We start from the raw sequence: 27,787 nt of genomic DNA, 5'->3' as shown, positions 1-27,787 counted from the left end.
TTACAGGGTGAATCTTAAACTGAAGCTTGACTTTAAAGCAACCCAACAGAGGTTTCATGTAAGTTTAGTTCTTTCACTCGTAGCTTGGGCTGCGGGGATGCTAGAGACGGGAGCATGTTGATGCGCCCTTCCTAGCCGGAGGTAAGGCCGCATTTTACATAAACTTCTGTTGGGTCGCTTAAAAACAAATATCGCAAATCGAATCGCAATCGCAATATTTGTCAGTAAAATCACAATTACATTTTTTCCCAAAATCATGCAGCCCTACTCCAAATGTGGTTTTCTGTTGCTCTAACTTGGGTTTGACATGAGAATATAGTGTTTACTGTGGAGAATCCAACTGTCCTTAATTAAAGAGCACACTTTAACCTGTTCTACACCGCCCCCCCCGATACCGGGTGGAAAAACGCGTCATCTGCAGGAAACAGCGTCTGAGGGCATCTTAATATTCAATAAACTATGAATGTTTTATATCCAAGTAACGGGAAGAAACTCAGTTAACTGTTATTTATTTTGTTAAAAAAAACCACAAAGCTAGCGCTGAGCCTATGAAAAACGCATTACTGCACAGAAACTCACTCATAACACCCATCGATTCACATCGTGAGATGACACAAAATCGATCGGTACATACATCATCACTCCATGATAAGAACTCGCAAAGATATTAACAAGAACAGACATCAAAACATGTGGCGCTAGGTAGCTAAAAACTGCAAAATGGCTCACCTTTGTCGTTGTCTGGTCAAAAGTTGTCTTCAATGACATTACAACGATAAAAACGCTGCTGAAGTTAATCCATAGGTTAATCCAGTGGTTCCCAAAGTGGGGAGCGCGCAGAGGCATGACAGGGAGAGAGAGAGACCAGGAGGAAAAATAGTTATTAAAAAAAAAAAAATCATAATTAGAAAAATTATTGATTCGAAAATAATATGATACAGTACAGTACTATTACGTCTGGGTCTCTGTGTTTCATTAAAGCTCGGCTCTGTGTGTGTGTGGAACCAGCCATTATGTGTGCGTGCGCGCGAGAGAGAGAGCGCACCGGTACCGGAGCTCGTTGTTGTTAGCTTCTGGTGCTAGCAAGCTACGCTAACGGATATAAGGAGTTTTTTCAACAACAAGGTGGAGGAGAGTCCTCTCCTGTCAGACTGAGAGACCCAGTGAGCTAAAGGACTCTCAGTGTTATCTCAGTGGGTCTCAAACGTTTTGGTCACCATTAATGTAAACAATTATTTCCGAGGCACACATTTATATGATCATTATAGTTCTAAAAAAATAAGAGAATAAATGAAAAAGGTAAATCTGTTTACAGTTCTGTTTCATATGGGTGTTGAGAGATGTATCCATAGATCTCTTCATTTTGCTCTCAAAGTCCACCAGATTGATGCTTTCAACTTCAATATTTAAAAATAAATCTTCCCGGGGGAGCTTGCCCCCGGACCCCACTATGTGAGGTCCACACACCACCTATAAAAATAGCACTTTACCCCTGCTTACACCTACATGCCGTGAGCTGATTATCGAGCCTTCATTGTAACAGTCGCGGGTACACTGTGTATTTGCGTGGGGAGTGTTGCAGTAGAAAGTTCCACTGTAGCACCCGGTACATTAATGGGAAACCCTAAATGTTTGAGCACCCTCTATGAAACATCAAGCACCCCCAAAATAAATCTCTGGCGCCGCCACTGAGCCTGACTTGTGTTGGGGGGGGCCCGACTTTTTTTTTTCTCCAAAGGGGGGGCCTGACAGAAAAAGTTTGAGAACCACTGGGTTAATCCAATGTGTCTGTGTCCCTTTGAAATGATTTCTGATAATCCATAAGCAATAAACCTGCTTTTCTGTTTCCAGATGTCAGAGCGAGAGATAGGTTCACTCTGATGCAAAACTGTATGCGCATAGCTCTCATTTCTCAATGGTAAGGTGTGTGTATGTATGTGGAAATTCCCCTTCGATTATATTGGCTCTAAGGGTCAAACAGAGATGTCAATCACCAAAATCGACCAATGGTAAAAACGGCCATTTCCACCCAAATCACCCCAGAGGTGGAGTTTTTTTTGCTAAACCTCTCTAAAAAGGTCAAATGTCACTTGTTTTGCATCAATCTTGATACAGGGTACTTCTATGTTGTACTTTGGATTCCTAAAGCTTTTAGTCTACCTTACCACACTGTAAAAATCAACCTATAAGATCTACTCAATAAAATGGGGGTAACAATTTGCACACACTTCTTTTGAGTAGATTTTACCCAATGTTTTTGGGTAAAGGTTACTAATATTTAATATACAAGACTTACTTTAAGAAATTAAGTAAAATCTAACTCAATTACTTAAAACATATTATTTATAAATGAGTAATATTTACTCTCAATCATAGGCAGCTGGGTAAAGATTACTAATATTTAATATATAAGACTTACTTTAAGAAATTAAGTAAAATCTAACTCAATTACTTAATGAAACGTATTACATATAAATGAGTAATATTTACTCCTAATTGTAGGCAGCTATTTACTTAATAATTGATCCATATTACACATTAATATTACTTTATTAGTAAGGTTACCAGTAAACAATATATTGCCACACACAAGATTTTATTGATCATGTTTTTTTTTATTGACCAAATGTATTGTGCAATATGGTCATACATTGAGATTATTTAAACTGTTAAGTGCATTTCAATTGTTAACACCGAGCAGAATCTTCAAAATAGTCATACAATCACATTGTTTTAACAGTAAAGTGCATGGAAATTGTAAACATTTTAAACATAATCTTCCAAGTGCAATTTACTCAACTATGAAAACCTTTACGTGCCCGTAAACAGTCCACTTTTAAACAGAACAAGGTTTCTCCACATCCATTACATTCCACATCACATTATTTTGTGTTTGTGTCACTCGGCACTAAAACAAGTCAACATCCACTTCAGAACAAATTGTTTATTTGAGGCTCTGGACCTGTTTGAGCAGCTTGGCTCCATCAAGCTCCAAAAACTGTTTTTAGAATACCTCAAATGTGTATTTGAGCTTCTTGGGGTATTCCAGGTTGAGGGCGTAGATGAATCCCATCAACAATGCACATGCCTTTGTTTGGTTTCCGCACAAAACTCTGTCTCCCTCTATGACAATGGACACATCTGCTGGTCCCGTCCCTGGCATCATGGATCACAAGCACCTTCACAGTTTGGTCCACGACATGTTTGTGATGTCTGCAAACACAGACATCACAACACGTACCTTTACGTAGCTTCTAGGGGAGATGTCTCACCGTAGCTGTCAATCTGATCAAAAGACGTGTTCAATGGCATTCAAACGAGAAAGAAAAAACGCGGCTGAATCGGTTAATCCATAGGTTTTTAACGTCTCTGTATAAAAAAATGATTTAATTTATAATCCATAATTCCATTTTTATGTAAATATCGCAGAGCAAAAGTTAGCTGCTAATGGTAGCCACCAGAGTGGCTGCTGCTTCCGGTCTTGGCAATGCGGCAGTCCAGCGCAGTCTAATGGCGCGTTTCCACTGCAGGCCTCGCTCGGCCTCGCTCGGTTTGGTTTAGCCCGGCTCACTTTAATGCTGCGTTTCCATTACAGTTTAGGAACTGGGGTAGTTACCATAGTAACGCAGTGTAGGCGGGGCGATCAGCTTTTTGGCAGGCGGAGCGACGCTGCATACAACTGCCGTGATTTCATCTTCAATGCGACACAACTCACAAAACACACAACAACAATGGAGGATGTGGAAGCCATCGTGTCCTTGCTTCTTGGTATGTGGTTTTTTATCACAGCAAGAAGGAAAACTTTGTTTCGGAAAAGGCTGCTTATAGCAAGACGTAATACAGAAGAAGCTGAGGGGAGACTTATGGCAATCGTACAACGCGGCAGAGACTACTCCAGGACGACTCAACGACAACGCTACTCGGTAAGCTAACGTTCGCTAACTAGCAATGTGTTTCACGCTCACTATACGACAAAAGTGTTTCAAGTATTTAATTAATTGTAGCTACCACTTTTACGTATTAAAATATGTATGTTTTTGTATTTCAGAAGTTAGGTTGCCACCGCAGACCATGTGTTTGGATGCTTGACCGAGCAACCGAGTGGTGGGGTGTGATTGTTCCATCTTTCACACACACTCAGGATGTCTGAGGAAACCTACGTATACCTGTGCAACAAACTGCGGCCAGCGATGGAGAGACAGGACACACCATTCCGCGAGTGTATACCTCTAAAGAAGAGGGTGGCCATCGCACTGTGGAAGCTTGCGACCGGCTCAGAGTTTGATGCGCTACCTGAATAGCTAAATATTCATTGTATACAGGAAACTTGAATGTTTTGGTTCATAACATCATGGTTCAGTAAGTTGATATACATGTCTTGTGTTTGTAATTATAAACACGACATTGAAAGATTGTGGGCCATTAAGGCTAGTGACGTTTTGTTTTTATTATTACTACATTGTATTGAACATAAATCAATCTATTTTTCTCTTTCACATATGTGTTTGTCAAATGATTTAAACAAAAAAATGTTATCAGAATTGACTATTTAGTAAATATTTGATTTTCAAGCACCAGTAAGTACTTCCCCATAATAAGAACATTTGAGCAAATATGAAAGTAAACATAAATACAAATGATCTCTTATCCCCCTTCTCTTTCTGTTTTTTTCTAAATACCCACTTCCAGTTTATTTGTAAAAGGAAATATTTTACTTTAAGTAATGTGTCAGTTACCAAATAATGTTTTAGAGGAGGATCTCAAGCAAGCAAACTCAATTTCTTGCTTTAAATCTCTTCTTAAAATTAACTTTTATCTTATGGGCTTTTTCCTAACTGATGGTGTTTCTTATTGCTTTATAAATGCATGTATGTTTATATCTCTAGATCTTAATTGGGCTATTTTTACAATTGTTTTTGAGTGATATTGTAGGCTTTTGTTTTTAAAGATCCACAAATATTATTAGTAATGGTATTAGTTGTAGCCTATTTTTATTTAGGAAAAATATAGGCCTAACTTCTGCCTCATGTGAATCTGAGTTTTTGTTCTGCTGATTTAAAGCCCTTTAATTGTACTTTTCAGTTTATGATTGGATTCCAAAACTGTAATTTTGTGTGTGAGTGGCAACCCAGTGACTTTGTTTACATGCTCACGGAAATCAGTTTGTTAATCAGATGATGCATTTATCAACAAGAGATAAGATGAGAAGTACTTTATTGAATCCCAATTTGGGAAGTGTTTTTTGTTGCAGCATAAAAAGGCATGGCATTGTATGTACAATAGAAATAAAAAATATATATATATTTGTTGCAGCAGCATAAAAAGGCATGGCATTGTACAAATACAAAATAAAAAAATGTTTGTATTGCAGCAGCATAAATAGATATGGCATTATAAAAAAAAAAAAGGAAAGATAAGAAATAAACAAGAAAGTATAAATGTTGCATTTACAAATTAACAAAAACAAGAGAGATGAAACTGAATAATATTAAAATTACAGAGGTGGTTCGTCTTCCTGAGGAGACGGGCCACGTCGGCTGCCCCCTCGAACCTGGCCGAGAGTGCGCAGGAAGGCCAGGTTAAACGCATGAGTTTGAGCGTTCTCCTCCCTTCTCAAGGCCATTTCCTCCTCCCTCGCCCGGGCAGCAGCCTCCATGGTCAGCTGCCAGTGCCGATCCACCTGGGCCAGGCTCTGTTCATGGTGCCCTGCCTGCTGTGCTAGGTGCTCGTCTCCTCCTCGTTTCCTCTTGCCTGTATGACGATAAGATAATTATAGCAATAACAATTAGCAATAACAATGAAAAACACAGGACAGGTACAGGTCACACAAGGATACAATACAATGTATAAGCAGAACAACAGTAAGGATGAACTAAAGACAGTTATGCCCTAGATGTTTACAATGATTGTGAAAGTGAATTACATTATGTCCAGCCTGTTGATAATGAATATAAATATATGTATATAATAGGATGTCACACACAATTGTACTAGCTGCGTACTAGCTAGTTTGTAACAGAACATTTCCACACAGTGGTATAGCTTATTTTACTTAATGACGATGGATGATCTAAAGTTTAAAAAAAAGTCACAATTCCAGTCGTTTTGCCATGCCTATTTCTTACCTAGAACCACACGCTGCGGTGTCGTGATGGCACTCGGCGTTGGTGTCGGTTCCTCGACTGGTGTCTGTGGTCGAGTTGAGGTGTGTTCTGATGATGTTGAGGACGGAACACTGCCACCACCCGTTGTTCGGGACTGTTCCTCCTCACTAGTCCCAATGGCATCATCTAGAACAGCAACATGACTTGTTAATTCCACAAACTACTGTAGCACAATACTAAATAGCAACAACAACTGGAGAAAAGAAGAACCTAAACAATGGCGCATGTGGTGTTAGCAAACAATAGCTCTAGCTAATGCTATCTGCCAGCTAGCTATGTAGCTCTTCGGGACTCCATAAAAGCATGGGTTGTCGAACATAAATGTAAGGATATAATACTTGTTTGTTAGAAGTGAGCTTTAGAATAGATAGGGACACAACGCTTTCAAGCAAATAACAGAGCGTTAGCAAAGACTTACCATGCAGGGACTCCAGTGACGCGGTTGCAGAGTCCAGGCCTCCCTCCCTCCCAACGTTGGCCGGTCTATGGCCATAAATAGCGTCCAACAGGTCGAACCACTTCCAGCTTTTCCTATCTGAACCACTCCGGCCGTTGTGGTCCTTCACGGCTCTATACTCACTTTTAAGCTTTTTCAGTTTTTCCCTACACTGCTGGAAAGTCCTTGAGAATCCGCGCTCGGACAACAGTGCAGAGACCTCCTGAAAAACTTTTAGGTTGCGAGTTGTGCCGTCGAGCTCCCGCTCGATACTATACTTAAATAATCTGTGGAGTCTCAGCTTTATTCTGATATATTGTATGTGCAGTTTCGATAAGTAATAAGGGTATCTTTATTTTGAATTCTGTGCTAAAGTGCGTCAGCATTTTTTTTTTTTTAAATGAATAAAACCGCACGTCCCTGCGGTGTGCATACCGCGGTTATCGCCATGACACGGTATATTGTTCAGCCCTATCAGGAGAGACAAGTTTTATTTTGATATAATGATATATATGTATTGCCGGTAATACACAGATGCATGTAATGGTGTTTAGACCCCGTTGTGCTGGAATATCATTCGGGAGGGGGAAAACCGAACCGATAAAACCCTAGACAGTGGTGGAGGCATGAAGGGATTGATGGAGGTCGGTCTGAAGAGGAGTGCTTTAGGTGGAAGGGGTGGAGGAGGGCTGCGTTGAGTCCATAGACTGTATATATAAATGGACGTAGGGTCTGTGACGTCACCCATAGGATTCTGCAGACTTGCCGAGAAGCCCTTAGTAGGCGGAGTCGGCCACTAACGGCTCGACAGTGACGTCAGAGTTCAACTCCCGCCTGCTCCAAATAAGGGCAAAGAGGCGGGACCTCCTGCCACCGAGCTGGAAGTTCCAGAGCTAGCTGAAGCTACCAAGCTAACATGCTCCCCATCTGCACACTGCCGTTGCATTTTACGTTTCTAAGGTAAGCGGACATGAAACTATTCAGCAAAACTATAAATAATAATCTAAGTTATTGAGTTTTTAGCATAATACTTCAGAATCTTAAAATCCCTTAACGTTTGTATGCAATTGTGCTAAATTCAACACTGGAATCAAGCAAATATTAATATGTTTGCGTGACATTAGTTATTTATATTTTGACATCACTTAATTTTACGTTTAATACATTTAAGTCAAGCTAAGGTACATGTGATGGTAGCTAGTTAGTGCTCTTACCTGTGAGGCCTCCTCCAAACAGCATAATAACCAGACTGTATCATTAAAACTAAGTACCAGTTCCAGATCCTTGACTTCAGACAAACAATTCAAAAGACAACATGTATTTAAAGACCAATCTTTATTTGAATGTGCCTCTTAACCTGATATTAGTTATACAGTAATAGTATTGACAATCTAAAAAAACTGAGCAACTCAACAGTCAATCTTATATTTCTTATTGTCCAAAGCATTTATTATTTTCCCCCTCTCATATTCAGTGTGGACGGATTGAGACAGCGTGGTGTCCAGAGAGCTGCAGAGACTTCAGGGAGAAACCTCCGTGTGATGGACGTCCAGTCTGTTGGTTTGGAGAGGACTGAGGGTCTTTCCTCTGCGAGGAGGACCAGGCCTGATGGAGGAGCCCATGCTGGGCAAAGCCGATACCAACTGCACAGGCCTAGTCTGTCACTTTATTTGACTAAATGTGTTCACTTATACATTTAATAGGTTTACACCTTCTGTCCATATGTGCTTTTTATTTAAAACATGTTTGATTAAGTTTTGGTTCACATTTCAGTAAATTGTATTTGCACTCCTTTTGTCCATTATTCTTACTGAAAATGTTAGATTACACATTCACATCTGACTGAAGATTGGCCCCATTTATTTGTGACGTTGCAAACTCTGCGGTACAAGGCACAAGCGATGTGAAGCTCATAAAGTGAGGCGAATAGAAATAATCAGCTGATGGAGTGTAGATGTGGAAATAGGTGCATTCGATCAGCTGACTGTTTCACAATAAAAGTAGTTTCTTAGTGAAGGTCCTGTACTGGTCTTAAAATCAGCTTTTAATGTTCCTCTTGACCATCAGAGAAGGAGAAAATGTTGTGTCTTTCAGGCATGTCCTTTCCTAACAAAAATGACAGGAAACATAAAACATATTATTGCAGAACAAGTGTGTTATTTATGAAAGCGGTGTGTTTGTGTATTTAGGGGCTGTAGATATAATTATTTTGTAATTGTAATGTTTTTTTTTATTTCAACAGTGAGCTACAAAGACAATCAGATTATGAATGAACAGTATGAAGTTCTTCAACATTGAAATATATGTTATTATCAAAATAATATTTAACTGTTATCAAAACATAGTGCAACGGTAGAAGCTTGCTCTGTTGTCTCACTGAAAGAATAACTTTTACCACGTTTTTTACAGACAATATTGAGAGATAAATAGTAGCAGTTCTCACTGTGTTAAATATCTTTGCCTTCAATACATTAAATTAGAAAGCTGACAGTCATATTGCTTGTTAACATCTAAATGTAACTTTTTGCATGGAAAAAACCCTCAACTTAACTGATGTGTAGGTGATCTAGTATTTAGTATTGTTTAATGGAATGTATATCAGTGTATTAAAGTCAATACTTCATTTATTTAAACCAATATCTTTCTTGATTCTTTGCACAGTATGAAAAAAAGAGTCTTTGTACCTGTGCTGAAGTTCACTGCTGTGAGGAGTCCAGTTCTGTCTCTCACTCTCTGGTCCAGCCTGTCTGCATCACCTGGACACTTTAAACAAACAGATATATATGTAAAGTACCATGTGTACAAACAATATAACTGATTATCTTCTGTTGAACATGTTGGATTGTGTATTGTCCGAGTCAGGGTCCTTTTTATTTTACTGTAACTTTGGAAGTTGTGTTACCAATGCTTACTGTTTATTTGATACCCATTTGGTAATGCAATTAATAAAAACAACAAGGTCTGGGTTCGTTCTTCAGATGACTGTGACGTTAACGTGTAAGCTCAATCATGAACTCCAGCTCAACCAACCATATTGTAATATCTAAGTAATCATCTTGAAATATGACATTAATAATTGTAATATACACACATCTTATTGTGAGGTTGATTTCACATACACTACTTCGACATTAGCTTGTCTACATACTTGAGCATAGCCAATTTAAATTAAGGCGAGACACCCCAGGTGAATAGGGTAATTGTTTTAACTTAAAGGTATCAGCTAGAAATCTCTCCAGTTAATTACTTACAATAAGGCAATTGTTTTTTGTATTACACGTTTTCTGAAATAGCATGTTTAACTATGCAAATTACTATTATCTCATTAAATATGCACATATTTTAACACATTTCAGGAATCGAAATCTGAACTTTGGATAAAGCCAGGTTCAAATTTCTTGTTTCATTTTGTAGTCATATTAGTATCTAAGGCTTTTACAGAAGGGATATTGGATATCTCTTTTTATCACTCCATAAATCAGAAAATACTGTCAACAGTTTTTAGGTATACAATGTTGTATAATTCAGGCTATGAATGATACCACAAATGAACAAACCCTTCTGTAAAAGCCTTCATGATATTGATAGGAATATAACTGGAAGGTTTGGTGTATGTACGTGCTACTGAAGTTGCATTTCGAACTCAGAGTAGGAGAAAAAACTCATTTTTAGAAAACGACCGTTAAAGATTGCAGTGAGGCGCTAGCTAAACCCTCCTGTTCTTTGGATGATAGCTTGCGCATCGACGCACTCCGTGAAGGTATTTCATGTTCGGGGTCATTTGTTTTTTGTATAAGCTTGCTTCGTGCAAGTGACAATTGTTGTCGTCTTCTCTGTGAACTTTTTTCTCGCCGTTCTTTTGCCATTTTGAGATTTCAATTTCTAGCTGAAAGCTAACCAGGAAGTGTTTTAGCACACCACGTGACGCATCTGAACGAATCACGTTGTCAGAAATTGACACCAGCCAATGAGATTTCGTTTCTTGGTTTAAGACCCCTTTGTACTTTCACGATTGGTTGCTGATACAAAGGGAATGACCATATTTGGATCTGATGAGATTGTGCAGGAGAGACACAGCTTTCCAACGATATCTCTGATGACATGGTGCAAACAGCGATCGTGATACTTTATGTTACGTTAGAATGCTAACTTTTGGTGAATTTAGGAGAAATCTACAGACACAAATAAACAAACTATAGTAAAATAAACACTTAAATGTGTATTTTGTACGTTTTCCTTCCAAAAGCCTGAAAGAAAACATGTTATAGAATCAAAATAGCACAACATCTCAAAATTGACCAGTGCATGAAAAACGATGTTTTTGCCTGCCGTGTCTCGCCTTAACCTTAGTGATGCATACAGTTCCTACATAATAAAATATCTCTCTAAGTTACAAGGATGACCTTATTTTATCAACCTCAAACAGAAGCCGTTTGTTGTACAGTATTATCCCACTTAACACTTGTCTATTTTGTTTTAACCTTTATATATATAGTCTATGATTTTAACTTGGAGGCTACTATTAGCATCGTTAGCACCGATGTAGCTACCACTCGCTTACACGCTAACCCAAGCCTTAACATTCATTACGTAGCTGATTAAAATCATTAACACATAAATAAAGTACTCAAATTTTACTTACCGCAAAACCGCATTCATGCACCGTCTGTTTTAACCGCAGAGCGAGTCACAATAGTCCGATATATAAGCATGAAGAACAAACAACCACGGCCGGCTTCAAGTTGTGTTTCCTGGATGAGCTGAGCAGGCAGAGTCCCTGTAGCTTCACGGAGCAGGTAGCAGAGAGACAAGAAGCTAGCAGCAGCAGTCACTTGACAGTGACGTCACTTAATGTGACCACACCCTAATTTATGCAAAAACGTTAAGACCTAATATAAATAAAAGGGTCGTGTTAGAAAACAATTCACTCACAGATCCATAATCATGAAGGTGGAATCTAACTATATCCATAATAATATTTATTGCAGCCAGGGGTAGAAACATGTTTTTTTCTGCTGTAAAGTGGGGCATTTTAACATGGGGGTCTATGGAAATTGCTCCTTTCTGCAGCCATCGCCTATCGGCCAATATATGAACTGCAGTGTGTGGCACTTCCGTATTGGCGTCCCGGCTCTTGCCCAGAGTTTGCCGCTTGGTTGAGTCACCTGAAATGACAACTGTGAGGAAGGGGAGAGAGCAGATTTAAAGGTTTAGCAAGGCACTATGATAGGCTTGTGGGAATAGAGCGAAGTGATTGGTTTAGCTGGGGAGTGACGCCCCCGATCACTGATTGAGAGGAGAGAGAGTAGTAAACTGGGAATATGTGAATGAATGAGTAAAGACGGTCTTCCTGGTTGAACTTGCGCTAAGTTTAATTTGTCCTGAATCTGATGTCCATGCCCATGAGCTCAAGCACTATCTTAGATCAAATAGGTTGTACCCTTCAACAATCAAGCCCTTCAAGATCTGAGAAACATACATTAATCAAATCACTAACCAGGAATTAGAGCCATTTGCTGCAAAATGTTACATTTTTTAAAGCCTCTGGACTCTTCATCTGCTAAATGAAAAAAACGAATCCATACATTTCCTTTAAATATGACCAGAATTAAAAGGAATCACCCTCTCTCAAGGGTAGATCTTTTATTGATCTAGCTGGTAACACTGCAGTGTTTTAACTGGTTAACATTTACTGTATAAGATAGATAGATAGATAGAGAATAAACATTAGCAGCCAGTATACACATGAACAATATAAAGGACATATATCACTTGAGTATTTAATTAATACACAATATCAATAAAATATTGAATTAATTGATTACTCTACAATACAGTTTCACAGAGCTAAAATAATATATAGAAATATACTACGACACATTGGCATTGGATCATATACATAACATTACCATTTTGCAAGCTGTTGTGCAAACAGGGATACATTTACAAAGTTAACAGTCATTTAATTTGGTTCTCTATCTCTTACCACCATCACCAAAAGGCGTTTGACTTGTGTTCATTGTGGATTTGTGATTTTTGAATAGTTCATCTCACCCTCTCTTCCCTCTTCCTATTGGCTCCCCCAAGCAGCTTCTTTCTGCATAGAGCGAATATCATGCATGATAAATGCCCTCCACCCCAAACTGCTGTAATTCATGTCTCTGCCAAATCATTTTGTCTGTGAACGAATTTGATGACGCAGAGGAGCAATTTGACACACTTTGTACTTCAGAGAAGAGGGAATCCGTGTGGCCGCCCCGTGGCTTCTCGCCTTGTCGTGAACATGGCAGAGTGAGGAGTGTGTCCCTGTGTTACTCTGCTAATCAGCCTCTAATCCCTGTGCTGCTGATGTGAGAAGTGATTCTCTGTGTGACTATCATTTTCTCATCAGTGCTCCCTTTGTCTGTGTCTCTCTCTTTACATCTCTGTCTGAGGGACTGTTGCTGCTCTGTGATTGGCCCATTGTTGGGACTCGCTCGCAGACTCAGCCTGTTGGGCATGTTTACATGGATTCATGCTTCTGGCTGCTGGCTAATGCAACACCTTTGTTCTTTTAATTGCTTGCTGTTCCAGCCACAGGCTGAAAGGAATTAATAATTACACAGCTACAGAATACTAAAATGTCCACCCGGTGAAGAACTTCCTCTCTCCGAATACGAATGTGCCCAGACAGCCGGCTATATGCACTGCAGCTCCATGTATACTCTCCTGAAAGTGTAAAAAAACGTTTTATATCATATAGCTAAAAATTATCAATACATTATTAACACAATCATTTGGTAGCAAACGGGACCATCACCAAGGGAAGCTACCACACTGAATACAATTTAAGGTTGCATTCGAAGGGAGTAATAGGTTGATGAAAAAATAAATTGAGGGCAACCAAAACTTGTGGGCAGTGGGACCAGATGAAACTACAACATCTGGCACAGAATCACCTACAATATTGTAAAGATTAACACCTAACCAAACAGTTGCCTGAGCACACATTGACAAACACTTTCATTCATTTGGGACTTGTGTTTCCCGTCTCTTGCTGAAAGAAGTGACTACTGATGTTCACTGTCCTTTAAGCTCAGTTTGGTCTCCAGCAACTCCTAGGTAAACTGTCTGGCTCCATCAGTACATGCTAACGTTGTGCTGGTTACACAGTGAACTGTGTTAGCTCTGAGCCTGTTTTTCAGGTCTCAGGCTCGAAAATGACATTCCCAGAACAAATGACCATATCTTCCCTTCTAAAAGGGTTAAATTAATAATCTTTTTTCTCAAAGTAATGATAAACCTGTGAGTTGGATGTAGAAGAGTCAGAATCAATATAGATGTTTTTTATGTTAAAGAAAATTCAGATTGAACATGGTAAAAAACTGTAAATTATAGTGTCCGTCCAAAAAATGTTTTTTACTTATAGTGAAAACTAACCTTGGATGATGGTAAGGTAGACTAAAAGCTTTAGGAATCCAATGTACAACATATAATAAGTACCCTGTATCAAGATTGATGCAAAACAAGTGACATTTGACCTTTTTAGAGAGGTTTAGCAAAAAAAACTCCACATCTGAGGTGATTTGGGTGGAAATGGCCGTTTTTACCGTTTCTCTGGAACCCATTGGTCGATTTTGGTGATTGACATCTCTTTCTGACCGTTAGAGCCAATATAATCAAAGGGGAATCTCCCCACTCACACACATGGTAAAACAAAAAGGTGGGGGCTTCGCGCATGCAGTTCTCCTGCAATGTTTTTAGCAACGTCTCGAAGACGTGAGGTGCATCAGTCGGGTATTTAGTGCCTACTGTTGTCATATTGTCCGTGGGAAGTCAGTCAGTGTGTGTTTTGCCTAGAAATATACATGTTTCTGTTTCTGCTTTGTTCCGCTTTGTGTGTGTGTGTTTTTTTTGTTGGTGCGAGTGTGCGTATGCTTGTGTGTGAGAACACCGGCACTCGAGACACAAAAGTAGAGGAAGTGATCGTGGGACATTTTATCAGCGGTGCTCATGAAATGAATAAAGCTGAAACACTGGACAGATCTTAAAATCAGGGTAACGATAGATCCGTATGAAGATAAACAACCTCTCCATATTTTGCCTAAGACTAATATTTACGGAAGTCACGGCGATCTCTCAAAGCTGTTATCCGAAGAGGGTTACTTCCTCTTTCTATCCATCAATAATGTCCCTCTGTTATCACAATGCTATTCTAATTAAAGCACCTTTCAAATTGCAGCTTAATAAAATGTTTTAAAGAGGATCGATATTCGTGTCTGCAGTCCTAAGGCAACTTTCTAATTTTAAGAAAGTCTTCAATGTTCTTACCTAATTTGATATACAGTCATATGATCATAATTACAAAAATACTTTGGTTTTATATGTTTGTGTATTAAGCTCTTAAATAAACTATTTGGCTGGGTGGCGCTCTATAGCTTAGGGCCAATAGGAGACCTTGATGCATTCTTTCCCCTCCTCCTCATTAGCATTCTGTGCAACTAGTGTGACTAGTGCACATTTGGGACCCACTAGCCACTAGCCCACTAGCCTACTACTAGTGAACATTTTAATTAAGCCTCACTAGTGGAATTTAAATGTATCTCACTAGTTAACTAGTAAAGGCAAAAGGTTCACTAGTTAACGTGTAGACATTTTGAGCCCCACTAGTTAACTAGTAAGGTCAAAAGAGGTGTCAACTAGTTAACTAGTGAACCTTTTGCCTTTACTAGTTAACTAGTGAGTTATTCTGGGTGCTACTAGTTAACTAGTGCAGACAAATATTTGCCACTAGTTAACTAGTTGTGCTTCTTTTGTGTGACTAGTTAACATGTCAGAGCTTTTGCAGCGCACTAGTTAACTTGTAAGACTTTTAGGGTCACTAGTACGGTCAGAGGGCCACTAGTTCATCAAAAAGCTTACACGTTGGGACTTTGGCGTTACTAGTGCTGCTCCTGGCGTCACTAGTAAGGCATACGTGTTAACTAGTCGGACAAAAGTGCCACTAGTGGCTGAAAAAGAGCGACTAGTGAAATGTTTTATTCAACTAGTAAAGCAGAGTGCCTGACTAGTTTGACCATATATCTAACAAGTGAAATCAAAGAGCCAACTAGTGTAGTCCGCTGCCGTCTGATATCAAGGAAATTGAATAAATACTCAAATGGCTTGCCATAGGTAACTAGTACGGTCAGAGGGCCACTAGTTCATCAAAAAGCTTACACGTTGGGACTTTGGCGCTACTAGTGCTGCTCCTGGCGTCACTAGTAAGGCATACATGGTAACTAGTCGGACAAAAGTGCCACTAGTTGCTGAAAAAGAGCGACTAGTGAAATGTTTTATTTAACTAGTAAAGCAGAGTGCCTAACTAGTTTGACCATATATCTAACAAGTGAAATCAAAGAGCCAACTAGTGTAGTCCGCTGCCGTCTGATATCAAGGAAATTGAATAAATACTCAAATGGCTTGCCATAGCCGTCTGATATCAAGGATATGGAATAAATACTCAAATGGCTTGCCATATTACAACTGGTTAATCGTCATTCACCTAGATCAACCAATAAGAAACAGGGAGGCTTTAGCTATAACAATGCTAATACAACGTTTTCTAACAGTACACCGAAAAAACTGAAACGTTGACTTTACTTAAATGTATTATATCAACAGCTTGCACATAACAAAAAGCAATAATATTAAGTTTAAATGAAAAATATTAGGTTCAATTTAATATTTGAGCTTTCTACTAACCTAATAGAGTTATATGACATTTGTTGACCTAATACACTTAATTAAAGTCAGCGTTTCAGTGTATGATCCCGGGGTCTGCTCGGACTTAGTTTTTCTGTCTTCGATGAAATGAAGTTATTTTTCCTCGTACTCTGTCTGCCGCCAGCGTCTTCTTCTGAACCCGTTCGAATTTAACTGCTGGAATAAGTAAATAAGCTACGGTGTTTAACGAGATAAAATCTTCAAATCGATTGACACCACCAGTATTTATCATTTGGGCAAGATCTTATAAAAGATACCTTCAGGTTGCATATTCACCTTGGACTATAACAAAAATGAAGGGTTCAAATATAAAATAATATGTTGTACTGAAAAACATAATTCATTTATGCCATGCTTAATACCAGCCTTGCTCCATGATGTGCTCTATTGTGAAAAACCAGTGTTTTTAGTGAGTTTGAAGCCATAATACAGCAAACAGCAAAGATCCAAAGACTTGCTTTGAATAATTGACAGGAAACATCAAGTTTAATCTCAGGGTCAGATTTCTTTCAGCAGACTGCCACCGTCAGCTCTGGCTCAAATCTCTTCTTGCTCTGCCATCTCCTATTCTCCCCTGCTGCAGAGTACATTAAAGTGAGCTAATAGCTGCCCCAGCATCTGTTTGGATCTGGAACGCCATCTAAGTGTGTGTGTGTGTGTGTGTGTGTGTGTGTGTGTGTGTGTGTGTGTGTGTGCGTGCGTGCGTGCGTGCGTGCGTGCGTGCGTGCGTGCGTGCGTGCGTGCGTGCGTGCGTGCGTGCGTGCGTGCGTGCGTGCGTGCGTGCGTGCGTGTGTTTTACGGGGTTGTAGGTAAGAATGTGTGGGAAGTTTATTGGCGTTGATAATGGAGGGAGGCTTGACATTAACAGGAAGCTCCAATAGAGCACTGCATGTTGGGAGATCACACTCCCTCTCGGCAGGTTGGGGGGAGGAGGACCGAGCAGGTGGGGGATGAGAAGGAAGAGGGTGGGTGTGGCATGTCTGGAGATAAATAAGGCCAAGCTGTCAATAAAGAGCGGCCCTTTATCCTCTGTTAAAGCTCTATTCATTTCATTACTGTCACATCTGTCTGGGGAAGAGGTAGTTCTCCCCGGACACGTCTGGGTGGGAGGTGAGGTGTGAGAGCAGGGCGAGGCGAAGGAGACGTGAGGTGTGCTGATATACAATAAGACAGGATCAATTACTGTACCTGAAGAAAAGCCTGTGGTGGTACGTGATATTAGACACAGGGCCTTTTCTATGGCTTAGGGTTTTGAGAATAGACCCCCTGATTTAAACTAGCTGCAGTCCAATTCAGACCATCAGGTCCTATCATCTGTTCCTAGCCTCTTTTCCCTTCAAATAAGTGAAAAACATCATGGGGTTTAGGAAAGTTGTGAAGGAGAAATCATCAGGAAAAGACAGCTGCAGATCTAAGAGAATCTGATTGGGCAACACTGGGCGACGTAGTTCCGATGCGACAGTACGTGTGCTGTTGAAAAACGAACATTTTCCATGGATTGACTATCACCACCACATCTTCACTGAGTTAATCATTTTTTTGGAATTGTTTTTAAATGTTTAGTTTGCCTTTTGGTATAACATATTTTTGAAAGTTGAATACAGATAAGGAATAATGGCATAAGATGGAAAATGCTTAATAAGCACAGAAACTTACATGATCGCTTTCAGTTGCTTCCATGAACGGTGCGTCACTTTAACCCTTCCTGTCGTATTCGTTTCTCTCCCTCACCGTGGTGTTCCCAGTCAGATTTCATTGGTTTGTTGGGCTGTCGGGCGCAACAGTGGTAATTAAAGTTTAAAAGTCTCAAAATGCTACAACTACTGTCACAAACTTGATGAATGTGAAGTATTTTGTTAAAGGAGGATGAAAGCGTAATTAAGGAGCACTATTGGAGTGACTTTGATGGTTATTGGACTCAGGATTCATTCATTTGGATTCCCGCTGTATGAAGAAATTAAAGGACGGCGCAAGTGGAGACAATTCACAGAGGGATTAAACTGTTTAAAACACGTGCTCAAAGTAAGCCGGATTTTGCCGATGTGTTTATGTGGATTCAAAAGTCGTAAATAATCTACAAAATGGAGGAGACCGATCTGATCGGAGCAACTGTGACAAATAATCCAACTGAAGCCGGCATGTACAATGACTATGTTTTAAAAATGTGCTTATCCAGACAAGCCTGGTTTGGACACTTTACGGGCAGAAGAAACATTTCTATTAAAGAAAGAATTATACATTTCTCTTTTTATGCCTATAATAGCTACTAACTTGAATTTTTATTTAAATTAATTAATCAATTATTTTTTATATTTTATTGTAATGTAGAGACAAGGCTTTTAGTGACAATCATGTATTGAGTTACAATTATATGTAGGTTGGGAACCACTGATCTAGAGAATTCAAACAGCTCTCATGGCATCTAAGCTAAAAACCACCCAGGAGTGTCTGTGGTTGGGCAGCGTTTCCCTGCACTCCTCTCAGAAACACTTCAGTGCTGCCTGACTATCAGACACTTTCAGCCCCACGTATTGAATCAATAACAGACAAAAGGTCACAGTCCGCCTTAATTCATGTATTTCCATTTTGCTTAGAGGTTTGGGACTTTGATTGTAAGTGACTTTGTTAACCATTCTCTTCATTGTTTCTACAAAATGGTATACTCTCTGTATTATGTAGACATATGCAGACTGTGGGTACTGCTGTTTTTTACTGAGGCCAAATGTTACTTTCCCATATGCTTGGAAATATATGTAGTTTTTTGTATTTGTGTGTTTTTCAAATCTTTTTTTCAGCTTTAAAATAAGGACATAACATTTGAGCAAACAGCATTAATCAACATATGTTTTGCAAAGAGATGTTGAATATTTGCGACCTACAATACAAATCAAACTAGCACAATATTGATGAAGTATATTTCTAAAAAACACTACATCAAACATTGCATCTACTTTTCATTTTGATTTCAGATATTTGATGTTGTTGAAGGTTGAGGCGGTATAGATAATGAATTTGTTTACAGCAAATAAAGAGAAAGCTCTTGTTGACAGAGCTAGATGCACATTTTGATTAAAGTTTGCTTAATGAAGTTTGATTGGAAAGGAACATGCTGCAGAGACGAAGCATTGCACTTCCCCTGAAGGCATGCTTAAGAAGGATTCTGTGTTTATGGTGTTTCATTGGTTGTGATGACTTATCTTGAACTACATCCTATCCCAACAACACACACTGCAATGATTTCTGACTGGGGGTGTTTCTCCATCTCGAGTAAAGCTGCTCCAGAGCCACTATTTCAAGCATACCACGTCATCGAGTGCCGCCGAAGGACTGTTCCAATGTCCAGCATTCTTGGAATTCTACCGAGCCCGGCTTACTTCGTTTGGAGACATTTCGAGGCTGCACATGTGTAGACTCCGGTCTTAAAATCCCCACAATGCTTTGCGCACGGACCAATTTCCCCAAATCTGTGGCGGGAAATTTAAGGCGGGGCCTCTCATATGACGCACACCTGCACACTTGCTCACCTGTTCCACTCTTCTTTTTCCGAATGCCAGGAAGTATTCTTGCTTCGCTTCTGAAGCAAGTGACTCGGAAGACATGTGCTACCAAGCAAGCGTACTCGAGATTGAGAAACACCCCTTTTGTCGGGCTGCAGACCTCTGATTGGTCTGTGGAGCTTCACTGGTGTCCTGTCACAAATCTATATCAAGAGCAGGGCTTCAGAGTCTGTTTTCAGACGTCTTTATAATGTATGACCAGCAGTGGGGAGAAGTTACTAAGTATATTTACTCAAGTACTGTACTTAAAGAGCCTGTGACGCGAGTTTCCCCCATCATCCAAACCCATCAATTTGAGTGAATATTGTCCCCTTGAAAACCGTTACTGAACTGATTTTGGATATTTGTACTTTGATAACCATTAATCTGCCCTTCAATGTTGACCATTTTCTGGATCTTCTCGGGGATTCTTCAAGTCCCGCCAAATGATGTGTGACGTCATTGCGGGCACAGCACTCCAGCTGCACCGTTCAGGATCCCAGCATCTGCATGTAAACGCACGATGGCGCACACAGCAGCAAGCTCAGACAGCGATGACAGTTTAATTGTGAACGTGTCTGAGAGCTCATATGAGGCTGAAGGATCGGTTTATGTTGTATTTAGAAGTTTAGGAATTAGGTGCGTCAATATGGGCGATCATACGGTCATGTAGCCAGTGGTGGAATGGGACTAAAAATCATCCCGGGACTCTCGACCGGCCCACTTCGGTACCGCTAGTAAGTTGTCAACGGGGGGGGAGTGGGGGATGTGCTAGTGACTTATTCGACCGGCCCACTTCGGTACCGGCCCATCGGGATTCGTCCCGATGGCCAGTCCGCCACTGCACCCAGCCCAGCCCACGTAAACTGTCAACGGGGGGAGCCTCGCTGCGGGGAAACGGTGGACCTAGTGTCCCGATCGGAGTGGGAATAATAATAATAATAATAATCCGTGCATTTTATCCATTAATTTTCCCAACATTGTGGTGAAAAAACCACACGTTTAATCCATGTTGGTGTACAACAACTACAAAAAGCATCGGTTTGTTTTCTCATCAAGAAATGCAGACCGGCTCAAACAAACGATTTTTAAATCATCATCCTCACGATCATTTAATCTATCATATGTTCGCCGAATTGACATGAAAGCACTAATAAATGTAGTTTCATCCACTTGAGTTTACAACAACAAAAATAATCGATTTGTTTTTATATCACATCCTACGGGAGGAAATTCAGCAGCTCTCACTACCGATTTTTAATCCTAATTTATTCATCATCTTCACCACGATCATTTATGTTTATGTTCACCGAATTGACATGAAAGCACTGACAAATATGAATATACTGTAGTCAACTTCATTACAACGTTATTAACGTGCCTAAACTCAGTAATTCACAATTTCTACGCATGACAACACACTTTGTCCGTGTTTGGCTCTCTCGCTGCACAGTGAAGCGTTCCCGCATTGACGTCACTTCCGGCTTCCCCCAAAACTTCAAAATGAGTCGAAGGAATTTCCCCGCGATGTTCGAAATTATTGATATTTATCGGTACGGTATCGCACCTTCTTTTTTAAGCTGATGGTTCAAGATGACTAGTAGCCCAATATTTCATTGCACAACAGTTGTTGGGATGCTGTCACAGGCTCTTTAAGTCCTATTTTCTCATACTTGTGCTTTACTTATATTTCCATGTAATGCTACTTTATACTTCTTCTGCTCTACATTTTGGAACACGTATTGTACTTTTTAATAATAACTACTTTTTACATATATGATATAATGCAGTATGCTATATATATATATTACAAATTATAACATTTAAATGCCCTTTGTATTTGTAAGCAATTAGAATATTAATAATACTAATAAATTACTTTCAAAACAGCCATGGTGCATAATGGGTGCTTTTTCTTTTTATAATTTAAGTACATTTAGCTGGCAATACTTCTCTACTTAAGTCACTTTTGAAATCAGGACTTTCACTTGTAATTAAGTATTTCTACTTTTACTCGTAAAAGATCTAATTTCTTATAACAAGATGGCTTCCACGACTGAACACAGGAAATGATGATTAATAGCATGATTGGTTGGCTTTTAAACATATTTTTAAGAAGTAGAATTCATTAAAATGCATAGTATATGTATTTTCCTTTGATCATTGATATCAGAAACCTTAAATGAAATAAAGATCATTCTGAAGAGAAATGCCTAAAACATCATTTCATTGAACTATACTATTGTTAAACCCGTGTAGAACATCAAGCTGCATTCTAAACACTGACATATTATGTTTCTATAGTTTACAGACGGCAAACAGTTCCACATGCAGCCGATACAGAGCAACATCACTTTCCACGCTGTATCATGTTGTTGGTTCCCTTTTATTCGGCGCTTTGCTTTCCTCTCCACTGATATGACTTTCTCTTTTGATTTCAACATCTTTACTCAGTGTTATCAGTACAAGAGGTCTCTTTTCCCAAATGTCAAATATGTATACCCACTGCACAGATCTACATTTGTTTATGTGTACTCTATTGCAAGTTCAGAACAGGATACAGGGGTTCTAGTTCTCCACACAGCTAATGGCCACAAAGCGCTGTAGACAGAACAATGTGAGTGAGCTCTTTCATTTCCTTTCATATACACCTATGTTCAAGTCAAATGAGCTTTTCTTCTCATTTCCCCAAACTTCATTCTGCTTTATTTTTAGTATACATCATTTTGTATACAATACCTTTCGCTCACTACAAGAGCAAACAGAAAGTGTGTATTTTAATTATACTGTTTATCCTAAAACTATGTTGTGCGTCATAGCGTTTTAAATAAAAAAACATGAATTATAGCTTCAATCAGCAAAAGTGCTCTACGGGAAGCAGCCCTTCATATCATGTCCAAGTGTAATACAGGAAAGCAGCTAAATCACTAAATAAACATCTAAGTTATGAATCTGTATTTAAAGCAACACATCTTCTAATTATTTTGGCTTTAATAAGAAAAAACAGAAAGGACTATGAGTAATGAATGGCTGCAGGTGTTGTGCTTTGGTAATTAATAGTCTTGTAATTGGACCAGTTAATGAGCTAGCAGATGCAATCTGTGAGCAGACATTCTCTCAGGAGAAGACCAATCTGAACTCGCACAGAGAAGAACAACTGAACTCATCTGCTGTCTGTCTGCCTCCATCTGCTTCATCTTCCTGTTGTTCTCCAGTGGCTGCCGTGGGTTTACAGAGCAAATAATACCAGCTGATTTGCAGAGATTAAGAGAATCAGTGTAATACCGTTCTGTCGTCTGATGAGATACAAACTCTAATGCAATGTCTGTCTCTTTCATTTCGCAGGTTCTTGTAAATCTCGGGTTGACTGATGCAGCCATGGGCCGATCACTGGACCTCTGAGAGCACCTACCCCCCCCCCCTCACTCTGTCCCTCTCCACCCTCTATTCTTCCTCTGCCCTGCAGAGCTGGCAATAGAGTCCTCCAGAGTCAGAAACCAGCCACCAGCCTGTGATACCTTCTCCCCTCCTTCATCTGTGCACCATGAGAAGTGTTGTTTCTCAGATTAGCGGCCCCTCCAGACGGCCCCTCCTGGCCCTGCTCCTGTATCTGGCCCCTCTGCTGCTGATGGAGGGTTGCTGCTACGCGGCCCCCTCAGGCCCGGAGTCTGACTCTTGCTCCACCCTAGTCCAGAGCCGCTTTTTCGGCTTCTTCCTGTCATCGTCAGCGTTTCCCAGCATGCCCTGCTCCTGGACTCTGCAGAACCCCGACCCGCGGCGCTACACCATCTTCCTCAAGGTCACCAAACCTACGGAGCACTGTGTGCCGTCACAGCTACGCACATTCCAGTACGAGTCCTTCCTGGAAACAACGCGCACCTACCTGGGCATGGAGAGCTTTGACGAGGTGGTGAAGCTGTGCGACGCCTCGGCCTCCGTGGCCTTCCTGGAGGCGGGAAAGCAGTTCCTCCAGATGAGGAAGGGTCTTCCTCGGGCGGGAAAGACCATGAAGGATGGTGATGGGGATTTCAAAACTGAGTACCTGGTGGTCGGGAAGCGAAACCCCAGCATGGCAGCCTGTCAGATGCTGTGCCAGTGGCTGGAGGACTGCCTGGCCTCCAGCACCTCCAGCAGGCCCTGTGGCATCATGCAGACCCCCTGTACCTGCTGGGAGCCCCCACCGCTGCTCAGTAAGGGGGATAGCTGCTATCACAATGGAGTTTACCTGGAAAACTGTTTACCCAGCATGAAAGAGAGTGGAAAAAATGCTGAGATAAATGGTGAGTAGGAAAGCTTTAATGGTTATTAAGCAAAAACATATATATTACTCATATTTACGGCTATTTAACAAAATAAATTACGCCTATTTTCTAAGCGGATTACATCATGGTTCACAAATCAACTTAAAAAGCATCTAAGTGCTGAGATGAACAATTATCTGGGCTTCTCTGTCAAACAATCACGGAAAAAAAAGCTTTTGCCTTCAACAGAGATAAGTGTATTTGTTTTATCTGACCTCACAAGGTCACCCTTGGAGTATAGCAGGCTCTCAGCGAAATGACAGAAAATGGCATATGCAGTAGCGATCAAGCCGGTGGAAATGTGTATGATTTGTGGAAAGTGAGGATAATTGCGTGCCATTGGGCCGAAAGCAAGTAAAGTGCTTTGGCTAAAGTAGAGGAGATAAAGAGGGACAGAAGGAGGCAAATGGAAGGTTTAGGGTTTCATCTGATGGAAGCCAGCTCGGTGACCTTGCGAGGTCGAAACCGTATTCCATCCCTCCGATCCAGGGAGAGACACTCAATCGGCCCTCGGGAAACCTGTGGAACCAGAGGAGAATGAAGTGCTGATATCTAATAGCTCTGGGGCTTCTCAGAAGGGGGGGGGGGGGGTGATGTAAAGTGAGACAAAAGAGGAAGATAGAAGGAGAAGTGCTGCGATGGAATACTGGCCTGTGGCTTGAGGTCTAATTGTCTGCTGCTTGATTTCCCCCCCCCCCCCCCCCCCCTTTCCCCGGCAGAGAGGATGTGGCCTGACATCTCTATCCTGGCTTCATCAGGACTATGGCCAGAGGGAAGGAACATTTCTCTGCTCCCTCTCTCCCCCTAACCTTTCCACCATCTCACTCTCTCAGTCGCTTCCCCTAATCAGCCAGGGGTCTTTCTCTCAGTCCTCCTCCTCCTCTGAGCCACCACCAATCTTTCCCTCTCCAGGCTGATAGTGGGCTGATACTGAGCCAGTCGTGGGAAGCCAATGAAGCAGAGAAGATGTTGGGGTGGGTATCTCCTGCCTTATCCTCCTCCATTCTCCAGAGCGGCAAATATCCCCCAGCCTCCTCTCTGCTAGTTATGGTCCTTATGTAATCCCGCTTATGGTGTTCAACAGCGGGGCGTGGGCTGTTTGTGCCTTCAGGTGTGAAAAAAAATAATGAACCATCCACTGTTGGCTTTTGTAGAGATGGAAACGCTTTATAGCTCTGTGTGCTTCAACCCACACGGGCGAAACGTCTTTCTGACGATAATCCTGCTTCAGAGTGGCGATGGAACCCTGTGATGAGCTGAAATAGAAAAAGGCAAGCAGGCGCTGAATATTTGGCTGGATGGCTCACTGGATGGATTGAATTGGGGGATGAAGATAAAAAAAGGGGTGGGGTAATGGATTCTGTGTGGAAATAGGTCGGAGAGCCAGGCAGTTATGGCCCGCTGTGCAGAGGATGAGAGGAATAGATGGGTTGTGAGTGATGAATGGATGAAAGACAATAGACACAGTAGGGGAGAATAAAGGGGAGTGAAGAGGCTGACAGGCTGAGAGGAGAGTTGTCTCAGGTGAGGGGGCCTGATGAGGATGGATGGTTGTTGCTTGGGTCAGGCAGAACACAGCTGGCCCGGTTTGGTCCCAGAATCCTCAGTAACTGAGGAGTTCAGAGATTACAGCTGCCTCCCAGCATCCTTCACTCCCTCTCTGCAGAAGGACTGAGGTTCCGCCCAAAAGCAGAGAGAGGGGCGAGACCTTCTGTCAGCTCTGCTCAAGTCCAGCTTTTCGGGGTTGGACAGGAAGTTTGGCGTCGTATTGTGTTGCTTTACCTTGTGCTGAACCTCTCCTCATATCGCCTTGTGTATCTAAAGCTTAAAAAATAATGAAAATGCAACTTAAAACAGAGAGCAATTTCCCTTGTCCAAGCAGCTTAACACTGTGAGGGCTGAGACAATTCAGATTATAGTAAATGGAAACTTCACATGTGCAGAATTGTAATCATTTCCTCTGCGGGCCCAATATCTCAAATATAACTCAAAACCCCCACCGCTGTTATCAGCAGTCACTCAATGGTGCCGCCACTGTCAAATTCCAATAGCTGTAGATGCGTCCATAACAATCTGCACATCAAAATGTAACTCAAATGTTTAGAGCATCCTCAGGAACTTTGACTCTTTAGGCAGGTGGATGGTGAAGAGATGAAGTGGGCGTGGCAGATGGACTCAGTCCAGCAGATTCTTCTCACAAAGTTTGTGTCCCACCACTGACCTGCCTTTCACATTTCAACCAGAACATAAATCTTTCTCTTACCCTTAAAACAGTTGTTGTTGTGTAACGTTAACCTCGCCATTCAATTATTCCCTAACTTGGCTTTAATGAGCTTACTTACCAAAGCATACTTGTCGGCACATATATTGCAGAAAAGGAAGAATTGGTCTGACTGAAGAACCGTGTTACACACAATCCAGGGTTTGCCAACGTTTTTATCAAACAATTGAGTCTTCTGTTTAGTAAGCGGTTTGTTACTACTTTGTTTACTTCCGTAACATAGTGATATCACAATGTAACAATTGCGCTTCTATTGGCTAGTGCCCCAAAGCATTGTACGTGAAAGTCTAAGGGGCGGGACATCAGTAAGCGTTTGACCAATCACAACAGAGCCGGCCAGCTAACCAATCAGAGCAGACTGGGCTCTGGTTTCAGACAGAGGGTGAAAAGAGGTGCTGCAGCACAGGCAGTATGAGAACAATAAAGAGCTTTTTGAACATTAAAGCATGGAGACATGTAGAGACACTACATACTGATATACACCTGAACATCAGCAGGAGAGGACTCTTTAAAGTAGAGACACTACATACTGATATACACCTGAACATCAGCAGGAGAGGACTCTTTAAAGTAGAGACACTACATACTGATATACACCTGAACATCAGCAGGAGAGGACTCTTTAAAGTAGAGACACTACATACTGATATACACCTGAACATCAGCAGGAGAGGACTCTTTAAAGTAGAGACACTACATACTGATATACACCTGAACATCAGCAGGAGAGGACTCTTTAAAGTAGAGACACTACATACTGATATACACCTGAACATCAGCAGGAGAGGACTCTTTAAAGTAGAGACACTACATACTGATATACACCTGAACATCAGCAGGAGAGGACTCTTTAAAGTAGAGACACTACATACTGATATACACCTGAACATCAGCAGGAGAGGACTCTTTAAAGTAGAGACACTACATACTGATATACACCTGAACATCAGCAGGAGAGGACTCTTTAAAGTAGAGACACTACATGCTGATATACACCTGAACATCAGCAGGAGAGGACTCTTTAAAGTAGAGACACTACATGCTGATATACACCTGAACATCAGCAGGAGAGGACTCTTTAAAGTAGAGACACTACATACTGATATACACCTGAACATCAGCAGGAGAGGACTCTTTAAAGTAGAGACACTACATACTGATATACACCTGAACATCAGCAGGAGAGGACTCTTTAAAGTAGAGACACTACATACTGATATACATCTGAACATCAGCAGGAGAGGACTCTTTAAAGTAGAGACACTAGATACTGATATACACCTGAACATCAGCAGGAGAGGACTCTTTAAAGTAGAGACACTACA

General features: G+C 40.8%; 1 protein-coding gene across 10 annotated transcripts in view; it reads left to right on the top strand.

Annotated features, from left to right (window-relative positions):
- Window positions 1-27,787, top strand: part of adgrb1a (adhesion G protein-coupled receptor B1a) — a 209,780-nt gene that overhangs the window by 70,658 nt on the left and 111,335 nt on the right. For all 10 annotated transcript variants that reach the window (XM_034226522.1, XM_034226523.1, XM_034226516.1 and 7 more), the window contains exon 2: window positions 23,226-24,160. In XM_034226522.1, coding sequence (XP_034082413.1) covers window positions 23,425-24,160 — 736 coding nt within the window. In that variant the 5' untranslated portion in view covers window positions 23,226-23,424. The remainder of the gene's footprint in view (window positions 1-23,225; window positions 24,161-27,787) is intronic.

The sequence above is a fragment of the Gymnodraco acuticeps genome, unplaced genomic scaffold, assembly GCF_902827175.1.
Source record: "Gymnodraco acuticeps unplaced genomic scaffold, fGymAcu1.1, whole genome shotgun sequence".
NCBI lineage: Eukaryota > Metazoa > Chordata > Actinopteri > Perciformes > Bathydraconidae > Gymnodraco > Gymnodraco acuticeps.
The sequence above is the reverse complement of the archived record's forward strand: the minus strand, read 5'-3'. Positions and strand labels throughout refer to the sequence as shown.